Below are 25,581 nucleotides of genomic sequence, written 5' to 3' on the forward strand. Positions count from 1 at the left end.
TCCTTCCTCAGCCCCTCACTCTTCCTCCGGAAACCTCCGCGATCTCCCAGGAAACCCACGCCCGTGCTGCCGTGGCTCCCCCGCCGGCCTGTGCCCCGCTCCCCCAGCCCGAGGGGGCACCGCGGCGTCGCCTCCCGCAGCGGGGTTCTGCGGCGAGGCCGCCCTGGACGCGCAGGGGCGGCGGCGCCCGTGGCGGGCGCCTCCATCCTCCTCTTCCTCCCTCGGCCTCCTCTGCCCTCCTCCCCGCCAGCCCCCGGCGGAGGAGATGCTGCTGCAGGCGGTGTGTGTGGAGGGGCGCGCTCCTCCCTGCGTCAGGAGGTGCGGCTACCCCGGCCCGCCGCTGCCCTCCCCCTCCCTCTCCCCCCGCCGCTTTTATGTCTGTCTTTAAACGCCGCCGCAGCCGGGGCTGGCCACATGTGCCTGCCGTCGCCGCCCGGCCGCCGCTGAGCCCCGCGCCCGCGCAGCCCCGCTCGCCGCCCCGCGCCCGCGGGGGCACCCGGCCCCTTCCCGCTGCCGGCGCCCGGCGAGCCCCGCGGGCGGAGGAGGTAAGGCGGAGGCGCAGGCAGCAGCGAACAGTCGGGTCCCTCGCGTGTGCGTCGGGCCGCCAGGAGGGGCCGGGGGTACAGCGCGGTGTCCCCCACGGGGTACAGCAGCGAGCGAGCGCCCGCTGGAAGCCGCCCATGCGGTTTTAACCGCAGCGGTGGGTTAGGTTATAGGGGAGCGCGGTGCTTATTTATTTATTTATTTATTTATTTATTTATTCATTCTCATTACTATGGCGAGGAATTTACATCCTTTGCGAATGACAGAAACCCCATTCATCTCCCTCGCATGGCGCACGTAGTGACCGTGCAGTGTGCGTGTCGGGGAAGGACGGGGCGAGGGCCGGCAAGCGCGGAGAGGGGGTGCTGCCAGTCCCGCCGGCAGCGGCCGCCTGCATCCTTGTTCCTCTCCCTTCCTCCTCCCGCAGCCGCGGAGGCAGCGCCCACGGGCTGGGCGGAGGCCGGAGCAGAGCCCGGCGCTGCAGGGGCGGAGACGCCGCCCGGAGGGGAGAGGCCGGGAACCTTCCGCCGCCGCCCCCTGCCCGCATCATTCATCCCTGGAAGGGCCGGCGGGCTCGGGGCTAGTGCGCCCCGGTGTCAGCCATGTTTGGGTGGGTATGGTAATGAGGACCTTTTCCCAACCTGGGGGTGTCTGGGGCTTGTTTTCCGTTCAGGATGCGAATTGTTGCAGCCCAATGCAATATCCGCACGGCGACGGGTTCATGCCCACGATTTTCTTACCGTGATTATTTTTTTCCCTACTCTATTATGTTGGTATTCCTTTTAGTTTCCTATTCCCTCATTTGGTGGTTTTGTCCCGATTTCGCTTGTGTTAGAGTGAACTGGGATTTCTTTGCAGTGCTTTGCTTTTGCTGTGGAAGTAAGTGAGATGACTGAAATATGCCTTCACTGTCACAGTCTTGCCAAAGAGAGGTTCTAATGGGATTTATTCTATTTCAGCAAATTGCACTATGTTTTATTTGTAAAAGATGTAGTCAAGACCTCACCCTTATCAGCCATTTTATTTTGTCTGCATGATATTGCTAACATATCAAGCTCACTGCCGTTGTATTGATTTCTAAGAGAAGTCTAATTATTTTCAAATTGTACGTCACTGTGAATATGCTATATACTGTAGGATTGTGATCCAAATCTCTGCTCCCCTCTCCAAAGGGAAGTATAAATGAAGAAAATAAAAATTTAATTATCTGATGTAATGTACATATGCACTGGATGTATTGTCAATTCTGCTTTCTCCAGTTGATAAAAACCTTTTTTTTTTTTTTTTTTTTTCTGTTTAGAAATGTGGTTTCTAGATACTCATCATCAAGATCTTATTAAAAAGGAAACTTTACAAAATAAATAGGTAAAGAGAGCTTAATTTTGTCTTGGCTAATATACAAGATTTTGGTTTACACATAGAACATGTTAAGATAATGTTAGAATTATAATTGGATTCTACATTTGGTGCATATCAGCAATTCCCTTTGGATTCAGTTTTGTACTTCAGATTCAAGAACAGAAAATCCCATTGGTTTTGATTTGTGGATGAAAAATGAAGCCATTTAATTGCTGTTCAGGTTTGCCACTGATAGTGAAATTGAAGAAGTCAAACTGCTGAGACATCTCAAAACTACTTTTGTGGGATGAGCTGATTCATATTGACCTCTAGTGTCTTGTCATTTTTACAGTTTTCTTTTTTTCTTACAGGCAAGTAAGAGAAAAAGTAGTAGTGCAGGTGAGGACCATATAGTTTGAACAACTCTGTCAACTCTTTTTTCTCTTTGGTATATTGCAAGAGCCTGTATGCACAAAGTTATAAAATGTTGAATTTATTGGAAAATAAAAAATAATCACAGGTTATTCAGAAAAATGTTTGGGAGATAGCAACAAGAAACACACAATCTACTAATTATAGCTAATTCTTTTGGTATAAATTGCATTGTTATGGTTTATTGGAATAATTGCTGTGTGAGTGGTATAGAATTAAATTGCTTGAGAAGTATTTGCAACAGGAATCTTTTAGGGAAGATAGATTTTCTTCTGAAAATCTCTAGTGCACAGCCAAGAGTGTCCACCATTCTAAGTGCATGTGCACCTACATCCACAGATGATCCATCACACTGACTTTTTCACTCCTATAAAGGTATGATGTTCTTCCTTCAAGAGACAGAATATCTATTGTTTTTTGGAAGAACAGTTTTGGGTCCTTTGCTCATAAATTTTATATATCAGCATGCCAATAGATCGTAATAAATAAATAAATAAATAAATGATCAGTATCTGCTTTCAATGTGAATAAAGATCTCTGTATTCTCAATTGGTTGCAGAAGAACTTTGACACATCAGCAGGTAACATCTCAGAACTTAAGCAATTCCATTCTTCCTTGAAATTTAATTCAAAGTAGCCTTGCTGTTACTTGGGAAATGTTCTAGGAAAAAACACAATGACAAATGTTAGCTGAATGTTATTCTTCTAAAGAGCTGGATGCACAAAATATGGCAAGTGCATACTAAGTAGCAGGAAATAACATTGGTAACTGTTAGAAGCATTTTAAAGGAGTGGTAAAAACTGATCTGAGCTACCCAGAAGCCTGCACTGAAACATATTTCTTCTTCACTCTGAGACTTGCGGTTCCATATTTGCTATATGGAAGAAAGAAGAGAATAAGGTTGTGTAATATGTACAGCAAAGCCTTGAATCTAGTTCATGGTGTCAGTAGTCTATCTCCCACTTTGGGAAAATAGACTTCTGCTGTTGGCAAATGCTATTATTTTTGTATTTCAAGTGCCAGAAATTCATACTGCAGTGCTATGATTCAGCATGCTCGCCTTATGCTAAAATGGAGAAGGGTTGGGAAACGGGAATGTGGAGTTTCCAGTATAGGATTTTCTATAAGGGAATTTGGATTAATCACTTTCTTTTTAAATTCTGGGATTTACACTAATTTAATCTGAAAACATGATTTATAACATGAAATTAAACAATCAGATCTGAGGAGAACCAAGATGTGTGATAATCTGTCTGTGAACAGTTCATCTTTTTTGCTTATGTGTAGAAAGTAAACCAAGAAGAAATCATATATATATATATTCCCCAAGGACATCCTGATTTATTTATTGATCCATTCAGATGCACAGAGGGCACAAAATTAAGGTCTACTATATAACTATATATATATTAAGGGCAACTATATATCTGATAATGTCTCGTAGTATTTTCAATACTACATTTTGAAACTTAATAACTACAGTGCTTAAATGAATTATTTAATATATTTTCATATCCTCTCCCATCTCAAAAGTATATTATAAAAGATTTTATAATAAAATCATGGTCATGGTGTAGTTTATACGGTTAATATAGACAATACAGATTTTATTTCATGTTGCTAACAGTTATGACTTTTTTATTTCACCAGTGAAAAGTGAAGTATCTTCAGAATTGCTAGCATTACTTTACACAACTTCAGCTGGAAGAGCAGGATCTACTAAATTTGAGAGTTTCCTCCATCTGAATAGGAAATTACATATAGCACACCACAAAAGTCTGTGAAGTATTTCAGTGAAGTTGACTGTGAGAAGAAAATGCTGAGAAATCTATGAAAGCTGGTGAGAAACTGCTGTAAGATGAATAAAGTTCAAAGATTACATGCAATGAAAAGAAAAAAATGGACATTCAAGAGCTCTAGGTTGTTACATTTTCTCTCAGATATTTCTGTTCAGACATTGATGTTAAAGAAATTGAACATTTCTGAGAAGGAAATCTTACTCTTTTATCAAACCATTGTGTTTTTCTTAAAACCGTAGAGAGTGTTCTTCAGTAACTAGACTTCAGGGAGACTAGTCTGAGGTAGAAATTTTCATCAGGTTCTTGATGCATGACTGGAAGAACATTTTATTGGAACTGAGAACAAAGTTCCCAGTAATATTAAGCAGATCCAATGTCACTGAAGTTTGTATAACTACCCATATTTACAGCAAGACTGAATTTAATCTTGTGCCTTTAAATATAATTGATTGTGAGAAGAAAATGCTGAGAAATCTATGAAAGCTGGTGAGAAACTATTGTGAGACCAATAAATTTCAAAGGTTACATGCAATGAAAAGAATAAAAAATAATATTTGCTATAGTCTAAACTATTTAACTTCATAGATATACCAGAATCAAAAATATTCTTTTTGCTGTTGTTTTCAAATTTCACATACCCCCACAGGTTTTTGTTTATTTATTTTTTTAAAACACTATAATGTAATATATGCAGTGTGCGTTAGTATGTCTCAGATACATTTATCCACATTCTTTAGTGATGCTAAGTTTCATTGCACAAAATATAATTATCTTTAATTATGGTCGAGTTAGGTACATCTTGAATCTATATCTGTTACTAACAGGCTGCATTAAATAGACGAGGGCAAAGTCCTATATCATGTAGTTTGATATCCTGAAGAGCAGAATAATGGCTGCTTGAGTACATAGGTAAAATGGATTTAACTAGGCAAAAAGAGTATGGTGCATATCCTTGTTTCCGCCAAAAGCCATAACACTGCATTGCAGCACTAATTCAGTCTGTTAAGCGTGTACTGTAACACAATGTATCTCTTGCTGAAATAGTTATCTGTACACAGATTCCCCCAGCAATAGCCATTCTTCACAGTTCAGTAATCCCACAAAACCCAGTATGCAGTCTTCTTTCTCTCTTAGTCAGACATGCCCATTAGCTGCACCGATCGTCTGATTCCTTTTTTGCTGAATCACAGCAGTCTTTTTCTGCTAAAAATTAGTCCTCCCATTTTCTGTATTGGTTCTTTCAATACACTGCTAGCTTTTATAGGTTTTCTTTAAGGTGCAAAATCTCCACTTCACTCTGGCATGTAATTCTCAACAAGTAATTTAATTGATTGAAACCTTTGACATGAATGTCAGTCAAGACATTTTCTAAATGTCTGCCATGGTGAGCGTTTTGACTTTTAGTTCAGTGTCCTCTACTGAATCACCCATTTCTTCACTTGGAGTCAAGGTGGAGGTTTTGTCAATGGGAATTTATAAGCTTGCGGTAATGCTCGTCCACTGTGCTGCAACAGTCTACTGTTGCAAATCTACTCTCAAATCTGAGACATATATTGCTTTTTGGTAACCCCCAGCAGCATGGTCATATGTTGACTGCTTCATCTGAGATCAATGAGCTCCAGAGAAAATAACCTTTTATTTTTTTTTCCTTTAACGTCAAACATTGAATTTAAAAAGGTATTAATTCTTTCCTTTTTCCTATTTTTTATGATGGTACAGTAGCATATTAAGACTTTTAGAACATTATTTTTTCTGAGCTTGTTTGATATTCCTGTATGAAGTACAGACACATTATTTCTTTTCCTACTTTCCTTCCAATTTAGATGAAAATTGAAACCATTTTTGATCAAAGATTTGAGGATTATTAGTCATTTGTTAAAATCTGAATGTAAATAATTCTACTGAGATGCTTTGATCAGATGTAAAAAAACATGATGATAACAGAAATAAATTACACTATGTTAGAAGAGAATGGAGGGCTTATAGGACATTCCTTTTCAGAGAAGAATGCATTCCTTTTAAAAATGTAAAAATAATCATGTTTTAATTTGTCAGAAAAACATCTCTAGAAGTTCCTTAATATTTAGTTATATCACCTGTTATTATGGCATTGTGGGATGTTATACACAAAACTGCTTTACAAATGGCTTTTTATAGTGTCTTGTTTTGTAATTGCAAGAACGTGGGGCAGTTGCACTTAATCTACTTTCAAATTTGCCAGCGAGGCTTTTTTTTTTTTTTTTTTTTTTCCCTTTTTCTGTACAGCTTTGAAAATCTCCAGCATCATATCTTAATTGTTTATTGGTACTATGCAATTGAGAGAACTGGAAGTACTGTGGTGGTCTACTAAGTGTCTATATATTGGCATGTAGATCTGACAGTGTCTAATGAAGATGTGTCAGAAAGGAATCCCTCATTATAACCAATGTAAAGGTGAACAGGAACAGGCAGGGTTGGACAGAACTATTACAACTCCCTTACCAGAAAATACATATAAGAAAAACTAGGAGAAAAGGGAATGCAACAAAATGTTTCTGAATGTATTTTCCACTCTTTTCAGCTCACAGAATTCCTTTGAGTACTACTGCAAATGCCTGCAGTTTGGTCAGCAGATGCTTTGCAGCTCTTATCTCCCTGTGCTAGCATTTCAGAATTTGTTCCTGAACCTGAAGTAAAAAGTTGTATAGCAAGCTAAGCTCCAGATCTCCTAAGGAGATAATTTAGGTCTGAATTCCATATTGTAAGGGATTATTATTGCTAAATCTGCTAATAATAAGTCTAATCAGGTTACTTTCCTTCTGCTTGCTGATCCATTAAGGCTTGATTCTTCTCCCATAGAAGAAACTAAAATTCCCACTGTCTTCTGAGAAGGAAAGTTTGGGTCTTCAGTTTTCTTGATGTGTCAGAAAAGACTCACTGTTTTATCTTTCACTACCATAAAGAAATAGGAATATTAACCTATAAAGAACAATACTAGTAAGACATCATAAAAATCCAGCTAATTTGATTTAGCAGCTTGTTTCCCAAAAGTTTGCTCATGCTAACTCAGATTTTGGTTACTGTTAATTGAGTGACATTTTTTTTTCTAAATTTCCCTTAACTGAATTGTGATACTGTCCAGCAATTTCTGTTCTTTTAAATTCCCTCAAACAATAAACACAGTTGTCAGGTCAATTTAAGATTAATTTTGGATTAGGAGGATTTTACATGAGAAAAGGGATAGCATCTTTTCTGCTTTGAGTTGTGGAAAAGTCCAGAGAAAAAATATGTTCTCCAGTATATGTTATAATAAAAATTTCCCTTCAGTGTTTTAATGTGACACATGACAGCAGTTGAATTATGAAAAGGGTGAGCGAAGCTGCCTGGAAACCAGAACGAAATCAGTGCATCAAATTCTGTGATGCAGATCTAATATAAAAAACAAAACAAACAGAACAAAACACAACAACAAACAACAGCTTTAACAAGGCTAAGTTACATTTTAGGCATTTTACTTCTAATCCAAAGTGCTGGTCTTCAGTAGTATTTGTTTAGTAGTATTTTATCACATGTGGCAAGGTTTAGGAGTTGGAGCTTATAATGATGACAGTAATGGCTGAATCTATACTACCAAATTCTGTAACATGTTGGTAAATGTGGTGATTTGTTATGTACATGTATTAATGAGGTCATCAAGGAGAACGAGTCCAATCACATAATGATGTATTACTGCAGAAGTCTCTGTAGAAGGTAGCTAGAACTGGAATTGAAAGAACAGTTTAACAGAATTTCACATGATATTTCCTAATTATTACTTCATGCTAATGAAGAATTTCAGTTCTGTACTTGACTAGAGCCAAAGTATGTGGGAAGCTAAAATAGTATTTTATAGGTAGAAGTGTTACTGTTCAGTAATATGTTACAAAATAACGCTTGTTCAGTGATTCCTGGTTAGCCAGCTCTACTGGTGAATAACTTAACTAGGTATCTCCTTATTGAGCCTTTACTCGAGGCCATTCATATCCAGACACAAGTTGAGTGTTTTCTTGTTTGCCTTATAAAGGGTTGATCAAAGAAACAGGCTTCTGTGCAGGCTTCTTAGGGTGTGTGTTGGGAGTTCCTAACACAGAGTCCATGCACAAACCAACTGGGACTGCATTTTGAAAAAGTATACCTGATGGTACTGTCCGCTGAGGTAGGACTTCTCATCTAGTTTAGCACAGACTCCTCTAGTACAGAAAACAAATTGTGAAGTCTAACAATCGGAGACCACTTGTGAATTTGTGATGTATCCTGAACAACTTCAGCAGTGTAATCTTTGATGCAGTCTGGACAATGAAACATACTGAATTAGAAAACCAGTACAGTTAAAAAAAACTTGCATTGTCCCACCAGTCTGCTGAGCATGCCTCTGGCATTTTCTCAAAGATTGCAGTCTATACTGTGATATTGCTATTGATAACAGCCTGCTTAATGGAAAATTAATGAAAGGAAAATTAATATAATACTGTGCTAGGGCTTGATATTTTTTATTTCAGTTTATTGTGAAGTGTAGCAATGCAGTGACTCATCTGTGAGAGCAGCAGATAAATTATATTGCTGCCCTGCAAGTCACTATATCTAAAACATTTATAGAGATATGACCTTTTAACGTATTTTAATAAATTCTGATAAATAGCTGGTCTTTCAGACTGTAAATACCATTTGTTTCTTACAGTTAGAAAAGGATTTCAGACATACAAATACCAATGTAGGTTCACCAATGCTACTTTTATATTAAATATTTGCTTTGATTTAACTTGCAGTCCCAGAGTTTATTACTAATTACTGCAACTGAAAAGCTGCAGTAATTTACATTGGTAGATCAAAAGGAAAGGAAAAGTTTGGACTGCGACTAGAAGTAGTAGTTGAAGTACAAGAGTCCCAAATCTCCATCAGGATTGTTTAAATGCTTCAACTTAATGCATTATTAGTGTTTGCATCCTGGTTCTACTTAAATATTTCAGTCACAACTGTTGAATAGTGACTAGAACAGGATGTAAGGTGGTGTGCTAGAGGTAGACTTGGGGAGAGGAGGCAGTAACGGGAAGCAAAGGAAAAGTGATAAGGCAGTAACTACGAGGCTCGTGATAATACTTTTGATGACAAAGGTTTTAGTTCTGCTTTTCTGAAGTGTCTTCTGGATAAGGTGTGGGCTGTATTCCAGCGACTTAACTTCTTTCTGTGTGATCTGTCACAGGACTCTCAAGCAGCCTTGAGGTACTTGATCTCATGAGATATTGATCAATTTTAATAATCAATTATTGTGCTATTAGTCCAGTAACATATACAGTTCTCAGCTATGTATGAGTTCAGCATAGGGTACCATCTTCATTCTACAGACCAGATGATGCAGCAAGTCGATATGCAAAACCTGAAAGTTCCCAGCTATCCTGTAACTAATTTCTGATTATCATCAGTTAGGAGTTTTGGTTAGAATCCTTGTGTAAATCTATTCTCACTTTAGGGTTTTGAAGAAGCTTAACACATAATCTAAATCCCTTTTAAGACTCTTAATTGTGCAGATGGCTTTGCACATATTAGTTTTGTCCCACGTGAATAGTGGAGAATTTGTTGAAAAACAGTCCTTTCCAAATCTTACTTTTACCTTCAAGATGGCAGTTGCAAGCAAGTCTGTCTGTCTTTACAAATGGTTCATTGTGTTAAAGAAAAACACATTTAAATACAGACTTTTTTTTTTTTTTTTTTTTTTGTCTGTATATGCACATTTGGGTTTTTAAGTGGGTTTGGTTACAGTTTCTCAGATATTTTATGTGTGGTTAATTATTTCATATTTCCAATAAACTACCTAAAACATCAAAGCTCAGAAGAGATGAGCCTCCCTCGTTGTAAAATGATTGTGAACATATATTCCTAGAAAAAGAATATTGGAGAAAAAGTCTCCCTTGGTTTTGAAGTACTGGATTCATACTATACATTAAAATCTTAATTGGAGTATGACTTTCAGAAATGGCTCCCAAATTTAATCTACTTTGTTTAAAATATATTTTTAATAAACTCAACAGCTAAAGTAGAGATATTAAGTCAGGAAAGAATGGAACTGGGTTCCTAAATTGTATATAAGGTGCATGCCCTATTGTGCCTACTAAGAAGAATCTGGTTATGCTGCCAGATTGAAATATGAACAATTAGTCTATCAGTCTAAACAAAACCCTCAGCAAGTGAATGAAATGCATTTTATACAAATATTTAAGACCAATAAGTGAACTTAAATCTTACAATTTGAAAGTAGTTTAATATTCCTTTCTTCTCTTTTTGTCCTCAAATCAGAGATAAGCAGAAATGTTTAAAACAGAGCATACTATTTCTTAATTTTCTTCTGCATGGTATAATAATATTATTTTATTGTTGTTATTATTATTATTTTTCCACAGATACTTTCAGTAGGACAAACAATCAGGACTAGAAGTGCTTATTCTGATTTCCTACTGTCAAGGACTCAGTCTACATCATAAATATATTTCTTCAAGATTTTTGTCCAAACAGAGGGAGAGCTTTCGTCAGCACTTCTCCACCTGTCTCAATTGAACTTCTGTATTTTTCTTAAAGTACAAATGCCTAAGAACAGCAAGGTAGTGAAAAGAGAACTAGATGATGAGGTCATTGAGTCAGTTAAGGACCTTCTCTCTAATGAAGACTCTTCAGATGATGCCTTTAAGAAGAGTGAGCTTATGGTTGATGATCAGGAAGAAAAAGATGTAGATGTTGAAGAAGGCTCAGATGTGGAAGATGAAAGACCTGCTTGGAACAGCAAACTCCAATATATTCTGGCACAAGTTGGATTTTCTGTGGGACTTGGGAATGTGTGGCGATTCCCATATCTGTGTCAGAAAAATGGTGGAGGTAAGTCTTGTGATAGCAGTAGCTAACTGATGAAGCTAACCTTTAAGACTTCAAGGCTAGCACAGATAATCACAGTAGAACCTGCTATGGCTTGTCAGATTTTTCTTTTAATTTATGCCAGAGCCTACAAGGAATAAAGCATATTCTTTTTATTTATAGAGACATATCAGCTAAAGTAAATAGCAGGTTCTTCTTAGATTTCAGGGCAGAAAGTTTCTTACAGTTCTTGATATGAACTTAACCAGTGGTTAAGCAAAACCATACTAGATTTTTCTGGAGGGGTTGCATTATTTAGGACCTGGTTATCATTGTGCTAAACTGTTCCGTATCGTACTTGCACAATATATCAAGTCATTAAATACGCATCCACTTTAAAGAGTAAAGCAGTATTCAGTCTTTAGTATTTAGCAGTACTGAGCTTCACAGTTTTACTTTTTAGTTGCCTTTAGCTCCTAGGCCATTCGTTCATGGTTTACTTCATGCAAGAATAAAATACTGTAGAAGTGAAAAGGATTTTTTACTGATAATTAATTATTTAGATAATAAAATGTACATGAAGGAAATACATCTGTTTGTGCTGTTACATAGTTCTACTTTCCTAAATAAGTTATCTTTCACTTAAAGTAATACAATTAAGCATTTTATTTATTAGCTCTATGGTCTTGAATGTAGAATGAAGTAGTTGGCTGGAGGCTTTCCTCCAGGTTTAGTGTTTCATCCTATGCTGTACTGTACCCTACTATACTACATTAATGTTCATCCTATTCTATCAAATTACTTAGCTGAATTTGAAACAAAACTGTTGCTTTTCATTATACAAAAACTGAATCTGTGTTACAGAACAGAAAATAAAGAATAACATTTTATTCATGCTGGATTTCAGAGGTTGAATGTCAAAACTGATGTAACTGAGAAATATAGAAATGATCCTAGAGTATACTCAGAGTATAATTATCTATATGTTCTCTCATTCAATTTAAACAGTAGAAATTTAGGTTTTACTTTCACATCTTCCATCTCCAGGATAAAATCTGATTTATTTTATATTTATTGTAAGATCCTTTCACTCTCGTTTAACTTCCTTTTTGTTTCTCCTTTATTGTGGAGAGAACATCATTAAATTGTTGATTTAATGGTTTGTGTGGAAGCTATTTTCTTCCATCTGTAACAGTGATATTAACTGAGAAAACAGAAGTTGAATGTAGTTTCTCAAAAAATGTATTTTCAGTGAATGACAACCTCCTCTAGTCTACTAGACACTGTAGACTTGACCATGAATCACTACTACTTGAAAAAAAAAAAAAAAAAAGGTTCCATTTGTTCCATTTGTTAAATTGTTTTAAAATACACTAATTCTAGTTACACTTGTAGCTATTAAAATACTTATATTATAGATCCTTTCATTCTAAATGTAGCCTAAAGATGTAGCTCAAGACTAATGCATTACAGTGTTTTGGATATTTTTGTTCTTTCTGAAAGTCTGTGTTTAATGTAGTTAGTTACTGATTTTGCAAGTGCATAGAATTCTGTTTCAAACCAACAGAAAAAGATCTGTTGGTAAGTTTCTTAGACTATTGGATTATCAAGAGCTTGCACTCTGACAGCGAGTGCAAATTTAATTCAGGTAAAATATGAATGTATTAAAAGTAATTATAATTTTACATTTTAAAAACAACAACAACAGAAACCCTTAAGGGAGTCAGGTATTTCATTAATCAAACTTGAAAAATAAATATGCAATCATTTTACGTGTACAATGATTTCAGGAACTTTCTTGTGTAGAATAGTTTGTGGAGATGCAATGTTTTCTGCACATGGCCAGGACAAGGAGGTATTTTGCTTTTAACAGTAGTTTTGCATCATTTTACAAGCTTCAGTGGAAAGCAAGTGATCATTTGAGTGAAAACTTTCTTGGCTTTCAAGATAATGCAGGATAGAAAAGGTGATACAAAACATTGAAGCATGTAGATGGACAGATAATTCTCACAGATGTGTAAATGAATAAGGGAAGAGGGGGAAGGAAGGAGGGAGAAGTTCAAACACATGGTAAAAAAACTACACAGTTTTTACTTGAGGTTCCAGTGTTCTGGTAAAGAAATGTTACTATATACATGTTTAATTCTAGGTAAAATTAGTGTTTTTATACCCATTCAAAATATCAGTATCAGAACTGTTTTATAGTCTTTTGCTGAGCAAGCTTTAGTGTAAATTCCTATTGAAGCCTCTGAGGATAACGTGGACTTAATGAGTTTTTTTATTACAACGGCTTCAGTGGAGTATATGGTAATGTCTCCACTTTTAATCGTGCTCAAACATTTTTCATTTTCTTCCCTATCTTTAAACAACTTTTATCTGGCAAATATCATCAGGCAAGATGAGTCTATCAAATAGTGGTAAACCAATAAATACACTCCAAGCTTAAAACAAAAAGAAGAAAAAAAAAAAACAACATAGTTACTCATAAAAGAAACACCTTCACAAATTTATTCGAACAGTAAGTATTCCAAAGCCTGTAAAAGAAGGTAAACTTTTTTTCAAACTACTGAAACATAAACAAAATAAACATAGAACAGAAACAGAAAATTTAGCCTGAATGGATGTATACTATTAGGGGATTTTGTAGAGAGAATATTTGGTGTCTACCACCCTGCTTACTGGAGAGATTTGGCTTGTTTGTGGCTATGGTCTGTGTTGTGCCAATACTATTGACTTCAGAGCTATATTCTGCTTCAGTGGAATATCTGTGTTTGGTTTGAACATAACTTCTCTATTGGTACACTGCTACATTATTTGAATATCTATAGATTGCTTGACTTGGGATGAGAGAGCGCCGAAAGGAGTTATAGGAACTGTGAGTAAGGGGCTGAAAGTGTTCAATAAAGTTTTGAGGAACTGACTATAGATTTATGCCTCCTTCACCCTTATCCTCCCCACAGGTCCCCCTTCTTCCTGGTAGGCAGCGCCTAACCCCTGTCCCCTCTTCCACTCCTTGCAGCCTAATAGATTAAAAACTTGTTTCTTTCTTAATGCCTCACAAAGGTGATTTGCATTGGAAATGAGTATACTCAAATTTGAAACTTTTTGATATTAATCATTTTTACACTATACCACATTTTTTTTCCTATATGAAGACAAATGCATAAGCTTTTACAGATAGGTGCAGTTCCTGTGTAACAAATTCAAAACAGAATTTCAAGAATAAATATAAAGTTACAAAGTAAAACTCAATAATATTTAATTAGAGCTTTTATTTTCGTTTGTATTTGTATTTTTGTATTATAGCCCATGTTGCTCTTTGAGCAAAAGACTTTTAATAATAAAATAAAATTTGTAATAATTCCAATAGAAAACTGATTATTCAGGGTGGACAGTATCATGTGCTGGTGAAAACGAGCAGTTTCTGTGAATTCAGAGAACACACCATGCTTTAAATCATCTAGAGCTGAAGCCAGTGTGAATAGAAGGGCAATAATTAACACAATATGATAACAACTCATTGTTTTTTAGACACTGATAAAAGTCTTTGTCTTACAATATTTAATTACAGAGTCAGAGAGAAGTTATATGAGATAGGAGAGCAGACATAACTGCTGTTAGTACCACGCAGGACAGCTCTTCCTCATACACTCTGCCCAGTTTGCTCACGCACTCAGTCCTGTTGCTTCCTTTCATTGGTTTTAGTGCTTGTCAGAGTCTTTGGATTCAGTGGAACCTGAAGTGGTTCAATCCACATTTCATCTTCATGAATATGTCCTAAACATTTGGGCTGTTTTGGATGAGGGAGGAATTACTGAAGTTCAGGATGTCAATAGAAGAGCAAGATATTGAGGATAAACCAGAAGAGGGGAGCAGGGAGACCTTTTCCTTCTGATTAACACACTCACTTGTTTTTTGATCCCTATTCTGTTCTCTGCTAGTGTGCTTTATTTGTTATTTGATGACTTTCTAATACACTTACTGACCTCAAAACTGGGATGACTCCTGCCTTCGTAGCTGTCTATTAAGCTCTGATATCTCTTGTGCCTTCATGTGGACAAGTGACCCTGGCCTTCACGTATATTATCATGCTGTAGGTTCAAAGCTGCCTCAGCTTCCTGTGATTGATAGTGAGCCTTAAAAATAAACATCAGGTCTACTCAGTCATGCAATAAGGCTAACAAATAGTGAAAAAGTAGACCTATATTTTCATGCTGTTCATCGCAATCATCTTATGAGTAGCTTGCACGCCTTTCACCTTTTTCAAGCAAAGGAAATATTTAAAGTTTATTCTGTTTGGTTAAAGTAAAAGGTTGAACTCAATGGTACATTCACATATTAGAAGTAAATGAAATATATTTTGTTTTGTAATTTCATGAGCATTAACTTAAATGACTTTTTTTTTTTAATTTTATTATTTGTTTTTTTTTTTAAGATTGGTCGTTTTAATATTCCTGTAATGTAAGAAAACAAAAGAACTGGTAAATAATGATAAACAGATAAAAGTGTGAGTAGCATGAAGAAATCTATAGAGGATTACCTTGCTAATACATTTTGAAAAGATTGACACAGGTGGAATCATATCAGGATGTTCTATAGTGAAGTAGACTGGATTTTACACTGAAATATCATCAGTCTGAGCAGTTAAGTTCTGTGGGCTTATAAAAAGCAAAGCAGCTATTCCTAAGAAATACTGAGGAAACAATATATAAATGCTTAAAGACTAAGTGGTGACTAGATGCTAGTCTCGTCTAATTTTAGTGGAATGGAAGCAAAGCAAGTATACTCGTGTCTTTCCAACACTGATTATGGACTCCGTGACTTTGTTATTTAGCCGTTGATCAATAATTTATAATCAGTAGCTTGAATTGATTGAGATCTTCAATATTAGTTTTTGAATTCTCATTTACCCTATAGTATCAGACTTATGAAATTCAATTGTACCTTATTCAGTACACTAAAGATATCTGATTTTTATTTTGGAAGCCTAATTCTTCATTAAAGCTAATTGGCAAGAGGATTTCCATTCCTTAGGCACAGTTTTGCAAGTAGGCACACCTGAACATATTAAAACTGTGAAAGACTACTGACAGGAATTCCATCCTATCAGCTAGATAGACTATAAATATACTGATAAAACCTAAAACCTTTTATTAGAGTTTTTCTGATAAGAGCTGTTAGTGTTTTGTAATTGTGAATAAATTCAGTGTAAACCTTTGGTATTTTGTTGAAACACCAAAAAAAAAAAAAAAAAAGTGTTGTGCACAGTATTCACAGTATTAACATTCACTATTTCCTGAAATCAAGAAATCATTTGTATTTTTGCCATTAATTCTAGTGAAGAAGTATGAGTCATATATTTTATATATTTTATTTCTTATTGAGATGAAAATATATTATATATATATGAAAGTCGATGTTTAAGGCCAAAATATGCCAAAAAAATGACTTTACAATAGAAGAATTTTTAAACTGTAGAAAGCAGACCTGGGGATACTGTACTACAGAATTGTAACCACAATAAATTGTTTATTTGGCAGATGTAGCAGACAATATGTATGTAACTAATTTTAGTATGCTGTTCAAGGGCAGCATGTATACTTATTGTTCTAATTCAAATAAAGATGATCCTTATTCAATACTGCTACTCCAAGGACAGATTTTCATGGACTGGCAAATAAGAGACATGCTGAACTGTTTCCATAGTGATTCTGTTTTATCATGAAGTAAAGATATCTTACAGGTTATTGAAGTATATCTTGCTTCAAGGGAAGGCTGAATCAAAATACTTGTTCAGACATTCTGTGGTTTCACATGAATTATAGGGCACAGAAACATTCTGAAGCTTCGATACACAGCTGTATATTCTAGCTGTGTCTAAACCACATTGTATTGAAAGCCAGATGTGCACCATTGTCCCTTATGTCCTTCTTATGGGAAGGGACACAAGATCAGAAGAGAGCTCAGCAGGTTTCAATGGTCAGAGGGCCAGTGTTTCAGGTCCTCTGCACAAGCCCTGCAGTATAGGGATAATCTCTGCTGGCCATCCAGATTGAATTACAGGGTTGTGTAAGTATAATGTAATGTGGATATAACACCACATTTATTTAACTCATTTAGTTGAATCTAATTGATAAATCTTGCTACTTAAGTTGATACTGCACCATAAAGCACCCACATCAGCCCAGTCTTTAAACATGTGCTTAACTTTGCAGCCTTGTGATTAAGGTTGTGGACTGGGACACTGAAGAGCTGGGTTCAGTTCCTGCTCTAGTGCAGTCATCCAGTGGGATACTGGGTAAGTCATTTAGGCCCCAATTTTTTTGAGATGTTTAGGCTTTTCTCTACCTAGCCATAAAACACCTATCTAATTAAGGCAGCAGGTATCATTTACAGTAGTGTTACACTATTAAAAAAACTGTTGGTTTTCAGTGAATTATACAACTACATTTTGAAACCTAGTGATGTCTAAGCTTCTGTATTTCATTTACAATGTGAATTAACAATACAGTTCTATCTCACAGACATTTTTGGGGAATGATGGTGATAAATCAAGGGTACTTAATGATATTATATGTCTTATATATTTTTAAACAGATAGTCATCCTCATTTTGGAATGTTGTTACTCTGTTTCTCAGTTTTCATCACATTTATATCCATCTCGTCTCTTTTTTGCACTGTTGAAAGTAAGTCCTTTGTATTCATTCCATTACGTGCACATGTAAGATAAACCAGAAGAGATGCCAGAGTACTGATTGAGAATGTAGCCGCTGTTGCAGGACAAATAATAATTATAATTGCATTCTTAAGTAGACAGTATATATTGTACTGATATAGGTATATAGAACATGGTATTTGTCTCTATGAGGTAGCATTGTATCCTCAAAATCAGTACTTTGTTCAGAACATAGTTTTTGAACAAATGCTGATCAAACATTATCATTGCATTGTCATGCAAATAAAACTCAAGAAGCTACTTCATTGCTAACAATATAGACTTTATATAGACTTTAGGGTAAATACGATCAATAGGTTCTTTGTCTGGTCCATCAGTAGTTTATCTCAGATTTTCTTCCTCTTTTTCCTTATTTTTCTTAGTATCAAGACTTCAGTTACTCCATGCTTAGGATCTATATAAAATCTTTATAAGCAAAACTGATGTCCAGTTCATGACAATTTCATGAAGAGCAAAATAGCAAATTGATCTAAATAGGAGCAGATGGCACCAGAAAATCTGAGGCCTCTGCACTGTTTACAAAATTTTAAATTTTCTTAAATAAAGCCTATTCCCTGATAATAAGCCACCTACTAAGAATATGTAATTTTCAGTGTATTTTGATAGACTCATGGAAAACAAAACAAAACAAAACAAAAACTAGAAAGGTGGCACAGAGGTGGAACTTAAGGTAGGACTTAGCTGGAGGAGGATAAATCTCAAATTAGCTTCTGAACTGTGCTCAGCTTGTCTCTTGTCACAGAGGTGAATAGGCTGATTGGACAACTTCATAGCTGTGTCTCTGGTTTATCAATTTGTAGCCCTGCTTTGACATGTTACAGTCTGCAGCTCTTGTGCTTCTCTTTAGCCTTACAGTGGTTGTTATCAACAAACTTAGGCCTTTTGAGCTAGGGGGACAGCACAGTACTCTCCCTATATTGCAGCATAATTGTCACATATGTGAAAATTAGGTGCCATATTGCTAGTTGCTCATGCCTAAATGTTAGCTCTAGTCTTAAATACTCCTCATCAGGAAGGATCACATTTGGCTCTGAACTGCCAGTGCACTTAGCAGATGGATATATTTTGCTTGGAATTAGTTTTGCTGAAATAAATGGAGATTCATGCCAAAGTTAGAATTGTATATGACAACTTCCTGGGAATACATTATTGAAAAGAGGATTTGTTTCACTTATATATGTCTAAAGATGAAGTAAGAGTTGCGTTTTCAAATGTCTTTAAGGAGAGCTTGTGAGTACTGCAAGGGGGCTATCTGGATCTACAGTACACCATTTCATTTCCACCTCATGTCTCTGGTATTTGTCTGGAGCCTGGAATAAATAGGCCCATACAGTTCTTTGCTTAGCTGAATAGTATCGCTGTTCTGCACACTGGGAAATCCCCTTTCTGCATCTTAGGTGTATGTGGAGAGAGGAACACTATGGTCTTCTGAAACTGTGCTGAAGACTGGATGTAATTGAGAGTGTTGTAACAGCACAGTATGCTCTGTATTTCCCTTATAAATTCAATCTGACTGTTCTGTTACAAACCCAGATTTAGAGTTTCTTTAGGAAATGTTGATTTAGCTCCTGAAAGTTTGACCTAAAACATTTGTGAATATGCCCAAATTTTAATGCAAACAACTAGATTAGGTAATGACTCACTTTTAACAAGGTTTACCTCAAAATATTACAGTGCTTTAGAAATAGGATATCTCTGTGTTTTTCTTATTTTACAAGATTTGTGGCCAAGATTCAGTTACAATTACTCTTTGCATGCAGTAGAGAGAGCTTTGTCATGAATGACACTAACTCAAACTTGAAGATATTAGATGGTCTCATATGAGTTGTGTTAAGATTGTGACTCTTCCTATACTCTCTGGTTTTTACTTTGTTCCTTTTTTAGGTGCCTATCTTGTGCCATACTTAATCTTGCTACTGATCATAGGGATTCCACTCTTTTTCTTGGAGCTTTCTGTGGGACAGAGAATCCGCCGAGGGAGTATTGGTGTCTGGAATTATATCAGTCCCAAACTTGGAGGAATTGGATTTGCAAGCTGTGTAGTAAGTTTTTTACCTTAACCATGTGATTCATGTCCAATCTGTGTGAACTGAACTGTCTGTTTTGCTACAAGAAACGGACAGTGATCTGTAGCTGGGCTTCAGGGTCAATGTACGATGTTTTTGGAAGATACTAAAACTTATATTAGCACATTAAAATGGTTATATGGATGTTTGTAAAACCCGTTAACTGGTATTTTTGTATTTTTAAAATTAAGAACTATGGAACACCCTGGACATCTGGGAGAAAAATAGCCTGTAAAAATATAGATGTCTCATGATAAATATGGGGAAAAGTGAAAGTGTGACAAATTGATATTAGATACTGTAATGGTGCAAGCCATTAAGTTCTTATGTTAATGAATAATAGGTTCAGTGTCTGCAAAAGTAAGTTCAGTAGATGTCTGTTTGTTTGAATTTACAAAATATAAAAATTAATTTTAACTTTTTTGGTATGTCTCTCTCTCTTTTTTTTTTTTTTTTTTTTTTTTTTTTTTTAGGTATGCTTCTTTGTGGCCCTGTACTACAATGTCATTATTGGATGGAGTCTGTTCTACTTTTCCCAGTCTTTTCAGCATCCATTACCATGGGACCAGTGTCCTTTAGTTAAAAATACATCTCACACCTGTAAGTCTGTAATATATTAATGTTTTAAAAATCATTCAAATAATACAAATTTACTCGCTAAGTAAAAGCAAGTCTTTCTGCTGAATTTCACTGAATTTCCATAAAGGCTTACTGGAGAAAAAAATATGACTTAAAAGTCTGCTTTCAGAACTCTCTCTCTTTTTAAATATATATATATATATACACACACACATAGCTGGTTGTTATTAACATAACTGAAGAGAACCAAAGAGAATTTTTTGTATACAAAAGTGATATTGAATTTTAATAAGATTTCACATTATGATATTTGGTAAAATTTAAAACAAACTCATCTAAGATATATACTGTATTTGGAAAGGAACATCACTGTCAACAACATTTTAAAGAGTAATAAAATTATGTGTTACTTAGTGTGTTGCAGGAAGAAAAATACAGTTTTTCTTTTTTTCTTTTTTTCTGATTTTGATACTGTTTTTCATGCTTACTTGATAAAAAACAAAGGTGCAAAAGGGGTATTTCTCCATTCCATTTAGTATGCATCTCCATTTCATTTAGTTTAGTATACTTCCTTGTGAGAAAGCAGGAGGTGTTGCATTACAAAAAAAAAAAAAAAAAAAAAAGCAGAAGATGGAAAATTTCTGCTATTTGCTATTTCGTACATTTCAATGTCAGTGGAATGTATGTAATAAAAGCACTGTTTGCTTTGTAAACTGGTGGCAATAGAGTCATTGTTTTTTGCAATAATAAGTCGTATTATGCAACAGCATGAAAAGTTTCACATGCCTTAGTTTTAGTTATCTCATAATATTTGCACACTTTGCATTTGTCTTGCTCTTGAAATATTTTTTTTTCATTTCTTTTTATATTGGATCTTAATTTTTTATTAATACCTTTTGTATTTTTCCCCTTTTAATGAAGAACCTAACCAGGGACTTCAGTCTGTTGTACAGTGTTTTTAAAGAGTCTTTCCCAGAGTTGTTTGCTTCAGTTATTTGAAACAAATAGCCAGTATTTGTGAATGTTCTTACTCAGTTAAATCGACTGTATTCCACAAGCTATTGTCCATTAATGAAGCCACAGTTTTTGTCTGGTAACATGCTCTTATTTGCCCAAATCATAAGACATAAAGTCTCAATTGAACTTCAACAGAAGTTCATTTAAACTAAGCTAAAACACAGAAAAGCATTACATTTGATAACATCCTATCACTTCTGACATTTTATTTTGAAGAAGATCTGACACCTGTGTTAAGTTTCTTAAAATTGCTATATTTATCCCTTCTCTTCATTAATTACCTTGGCTTCGGACCTAGCTTAGAGATATGATTGCTTGTCATATAAAGATAAATTATTAATATATATATATATTTTCTTTGAAGATTTCATTCTATTTCTATGTGCTACATGTCTAGATGAACAAAATTTCTTAAGCTGTTAACATGAATAAGGCAGAATTCTAGTATAATGAAAAAAATCACTTTTGGAACAGAAAGCAACTTTCATTTGCACATAGCTGTGTAGGAACCATTTTCTCCTTCTCTCATCACTTTGGTATCATTATTTTATTGATTTTGCATATGTAATTATATTCCAATTGATTTGAGTGTCATATCAAACAGACACAATTGAGAATGTTTTTAATTTAATTTTACTTTTTCTCAAAATTAAGATAATCCAACTTTCAAATTCAGAGAGTTTTCATAGTATGTAAGTCACAGTTTTGTATATTGAAAATCTATTCTTATGTGTAAAAAATGAAATGAAATGTATGTGTTTATCTAGCTCTCCATATTATTTAGTACTTAATTCACAGATAAATTCTGCCTAGGACTTGGATTGACCACATGCAGAGGAATATGTTAAAGTGTTCAAAAAAGCTATATCCAGGGCTTTCAATCAATACCAGTTTCTTTTTCTTTTAGAGAACATCCTAGGACTCAGTGAATTCAGTTTCTAAGTAAATGATAATAGGACAATTGCAAGTATTGGGAATTAATATAACCTTGCTAAAAAGTGTTGGTAAAATAGTTATGTCCTGAACCCCTTCTTTACTTGCTAACATCTCTTGACAGTTGTGGAGCCAGAGTGTGAAAAAAGTTCTGCAACAACTTATTATTGGTACAGAGAAGCACTGAATATTTCCAGCTCGCTTTCAGAGAGTGGGGGTTTAAACTGGAAGATGACTATCTGCTTGCTGGCTGCCTGGGTCATGGTATGCCTAGCCATGATCAAAGGCATTCAGTCTTCTGGCAAAGTGAGTATGCTGTTTACTGAAATGACAGTGTTTTCCTTTGAAACTCTGAAGATCTACTTCACTATGTTTTTGTTCACCGCACCTTGTCTGCTCTTTCATGAAATGTGTAGGAGTAAGATGGAAGCTGTGACACCCCAGTATTTGTATAATCTCTACTCTCTTAGTAACTAAGCATTAAAATTGTAGTAATTTTCATGGGAACTAAAGTAATTTAGTGGGAATTGAGATGTGAAGAAGAATCATTTTTGTTCTCATCAACATAAATGTTGCAATTAACTGCACCTCAGCATTGTTGAACTGTTAATGCAGCATGAGCTTGCATGCTTCTGAATATCTAAGGAATTAAGTTTCCATGTATATCTATCCTCTCAATGTGATTGTAGTGCACCAAGACCATCAAAATTCCCTGTCATTTGCTTTTTATTGCTAATGTCATTGGCATTCATCCTTCTTTCATTATCACAGCTTCTTTTCAGAATTCTGGATTGTTTCTTTCGATAAATGGCTAACCATCCCTTTGGAACTGAGTACATGACTTTGTCTTCTCTCCTGTTCATACTGACAGATAGGTTGGCTAGTGAATGATTTACTAGCTCTGTTGATCTCAGTGGGATTTTCAGATGAAGACTAATCTGTTGTTAATTCCTGATACCTACAAAATTCTTTGCTATTAGGATTTTTTGAGCTGAGGTGGAACTTTCTGTGGCCTTTTTAGTATATTTCAGTTAAAGAAACAACTTGCCGCTTTAGCAAGAGAATCATTTTACATAAACTTTAAACCATGGGATAAATGTGATTTTCAGTGATGGAGAATGAAAGATCATATTTGATTACTGATTTTTTGTTTCCTCTCTTTGTTTGTCTGGTAATCAAAGCAATATTGCTTTCTTGTTTTTATGATTCAGACCTATGAGATCTTGAATCGTTTCTGTACATTAGAAAATATACTCATAATCCCTCCCTGCCTCCCTCCCTCCCTCCCTTCCTCCCTTCCTTCCCTTTTTTTTTTTTTTTTCAATAAGCCTTCCTTAATGGTTTGAATCCGTTTATTAAATATTTTCTACTGACTGGTTATTACTGCTTATTATCTCCTTCTGAAGACAGCATAAATTTCTGTTCATGCTGCATCTTTACCATACTATGTACTTGAATCTAAGTGTAAAGAGAAATATTTCTAAAACAGTTTACTTCTGTTATTCTCATATTCTCAGTGAATTCACACTGATCTTCCTTGGAAGGCTTATAGTTTGTTAATCAGTCAACAAAATGGCAACTGTAGCATTTTAATAGAGTATGATTTTTTTTTTTTTTTTTTTTCTAGTACAGTCATGTAATCTTGCTCTCTTCTGAAGAGATGAGGTGAATGGAACATGTTTTCCATATTCTGAGAATATACAGTTTTCAGTTCAGAGATATATCCAAAAGATACAGGATAGAGAGTGAAACTGTTGAAAATAAAGTTCATGGGTGTCATTTAAAAATTCTTCTTAATGTTTTTCAGATCATGTACTTTAGTTCCCTTTTTCCTTATGTGGTACTTCTATGCTTTCTGATCAGAGGATTGCTCCTTAATGGGTCATTGGATGGAATTCGTCACATGTTCACACCTAAGGTATGTTCTTAATATCTGCTTGAATTGTGTTTAAACTTTCAGTTCCAATTTGACCATTTATGAGTGCTCTCAGATAAGCATATTGCCTTCATAGAAGAATGACCATTTTTGTGTCTGGCATAATTGCTGTTGACATCAGGGACACAATATCAAGCCGTAAGGTTCAAAGGTTCAAAAATGTTCCAGGGGTGTGTGTGGAGTTACTTTCCAAGAGTTGGCTGCCTTTACAAAGCTAAGCAACCAAAAGTGCTATTTATAAGAATTAAGCTGTTTAGAAAGCTCCATAAGCTGGCCAAATGCTTAAAAGAGAAGTGAATCATAGAATCAAAGAATCATAGAATCATAGAACTGCTTAGGTTGGAACGGACCTCAAAGACCACCTAGTTCCAGCCCCCATCCAAGGACAAGGAATGCCACCCAGTAGATCAGTTTGACCAGTGCCTCATCCAACCAGGTCTTGAACACATCCAGGGATAGGTCATCTACAGCTTTTCTGGGCAACCTGTTCCAGTGCCTCACAACCCGCTGAGGGAAGAATTTCCTCCTAATATCTAATCTAAATCTTCCCTCTTTTATTTTAAAACCACTTCCCCTTGTGGTTCGTCCTCATTATCTGCCCAAGCAAAAAGTTGCTATCTTTTTTATGAGCCCCCTTTAAGTAATGAAAAGCTGCAGTGGGGTCCCCTCAGAGCCTTCTCTGAATGCTTTTTTCTGGGATGTCACAGTGAAATGCATTCCCTTGAATGCTGTCATGGATTTACACAATTAATTTGTCCTTTTTGAAAAGGTTGCTCATTTATTTAGAAATAAACTTCACTTGCTTATCATTGCTTTACAGAGTTCTGGTTCAGCAGGAATTTGTAGCCTGCTCAGTCAAATTTGGGGTAATTTGAGGAACAGAGAAATGTAGTGCTTATGGACAAAGATGAATTCTATAGCAGAGATGGAATACAGACCTCTTGATGTTATAATTTGGTTTTTCAATGACAGTATTAATATTTTCTTTAGCTAGAACCACTAGATACCACTAGATACTGAGAGGGAATCAATACTGAAACTCCTCTTTAATATCAACCCTGCATCCTTCAACTATTTCGTCTTCCATGAGTTAGTCCTAAAATAAATTGCAGTTGATGCTCACTTTGTAGTCATTTGATAGTTTAATCATAAAATTGTTAAATTGTTTCAAATGTTCAGATAACCAATCTTGAAAGAAATCCCCCTTGCCGCCCTTGGTTTTCAATTATATTTCTCAGAAAGTTGTGGTTTAAATTTGAGGTTAGGAAGTCTGTAAGTCACATAGAGTATGTGTAGATATAAACCTTAAAATAATTTTTATTATAATCTCTGAATATTTCTG

At 35.8% G+C, this 25,581-nt stretch overlaps 1 protein-coding gene across 2 annotated transcripts in view; it reads left to right on the plus strand.

Moving 5' to 3' along the window:
- The first annotated feature begins 296 nt into the window (after nucleotides 1-296).
- SLC6A15 (solute carrier family 6 member 15) overlaps nucleotides 297-25,581 on the plus strand; it is a 38,700-nt gene continuing 13,415 nt past the window's right edge. The window contains exons 1-6 of one of the 2 annotated variants that reach the window (XM_035338135.1): nucleotides 297-545; nucleotides 10,527-10,995; nucleotides 19,593-19,750; nucleotides 20,248-20,374; nucleotides 22,428-22,609; nucleotides 24,111-24,221. In XM_035338135.1, coding sequence (XP_035194026.1) covers nucleotides 10,707-10,995; nucleotides 19,593-19,750; nucleotides 20,248-20,374; nucleotides 22,428-22,609; nucleotides 24,111-24,221 — 867 coding nt within the window. In that variant the 5' untranslated portion in view covers nucleotides 297-545; nucleotides 10,527-10,706. Of the gene's footprint in view, nucleotides 546-998; nucleotides 1,154-10,526; nucleotides 10,996-19,592; nucleotides 19,751-20,247; nucleotides 20,375-22,427; nucleotides 22,610-24,110; nucleotides 24,222-25,581 lie in introns of those variants that run through there. The other variant, XM_035338139.1, reaches the window with a different exon arrangement.

Source organism: Oxyura jamaicensis, chromosome 1 (assembly GCF_011077185.1).
Source record: "Oxyura jamaicensis isolate SHBP4307 breed ruddy duck chromosome 1, BPBGC_Ojam_1.0, whole genome shotgun sequence".
Taxonomy (NCBI): domain Eukaryota; kingdom Metazoa; phylum Chordata; class Aves; order Anseriformes; family Anatidae; genus Oxyura; species Oxyura jamaicensis.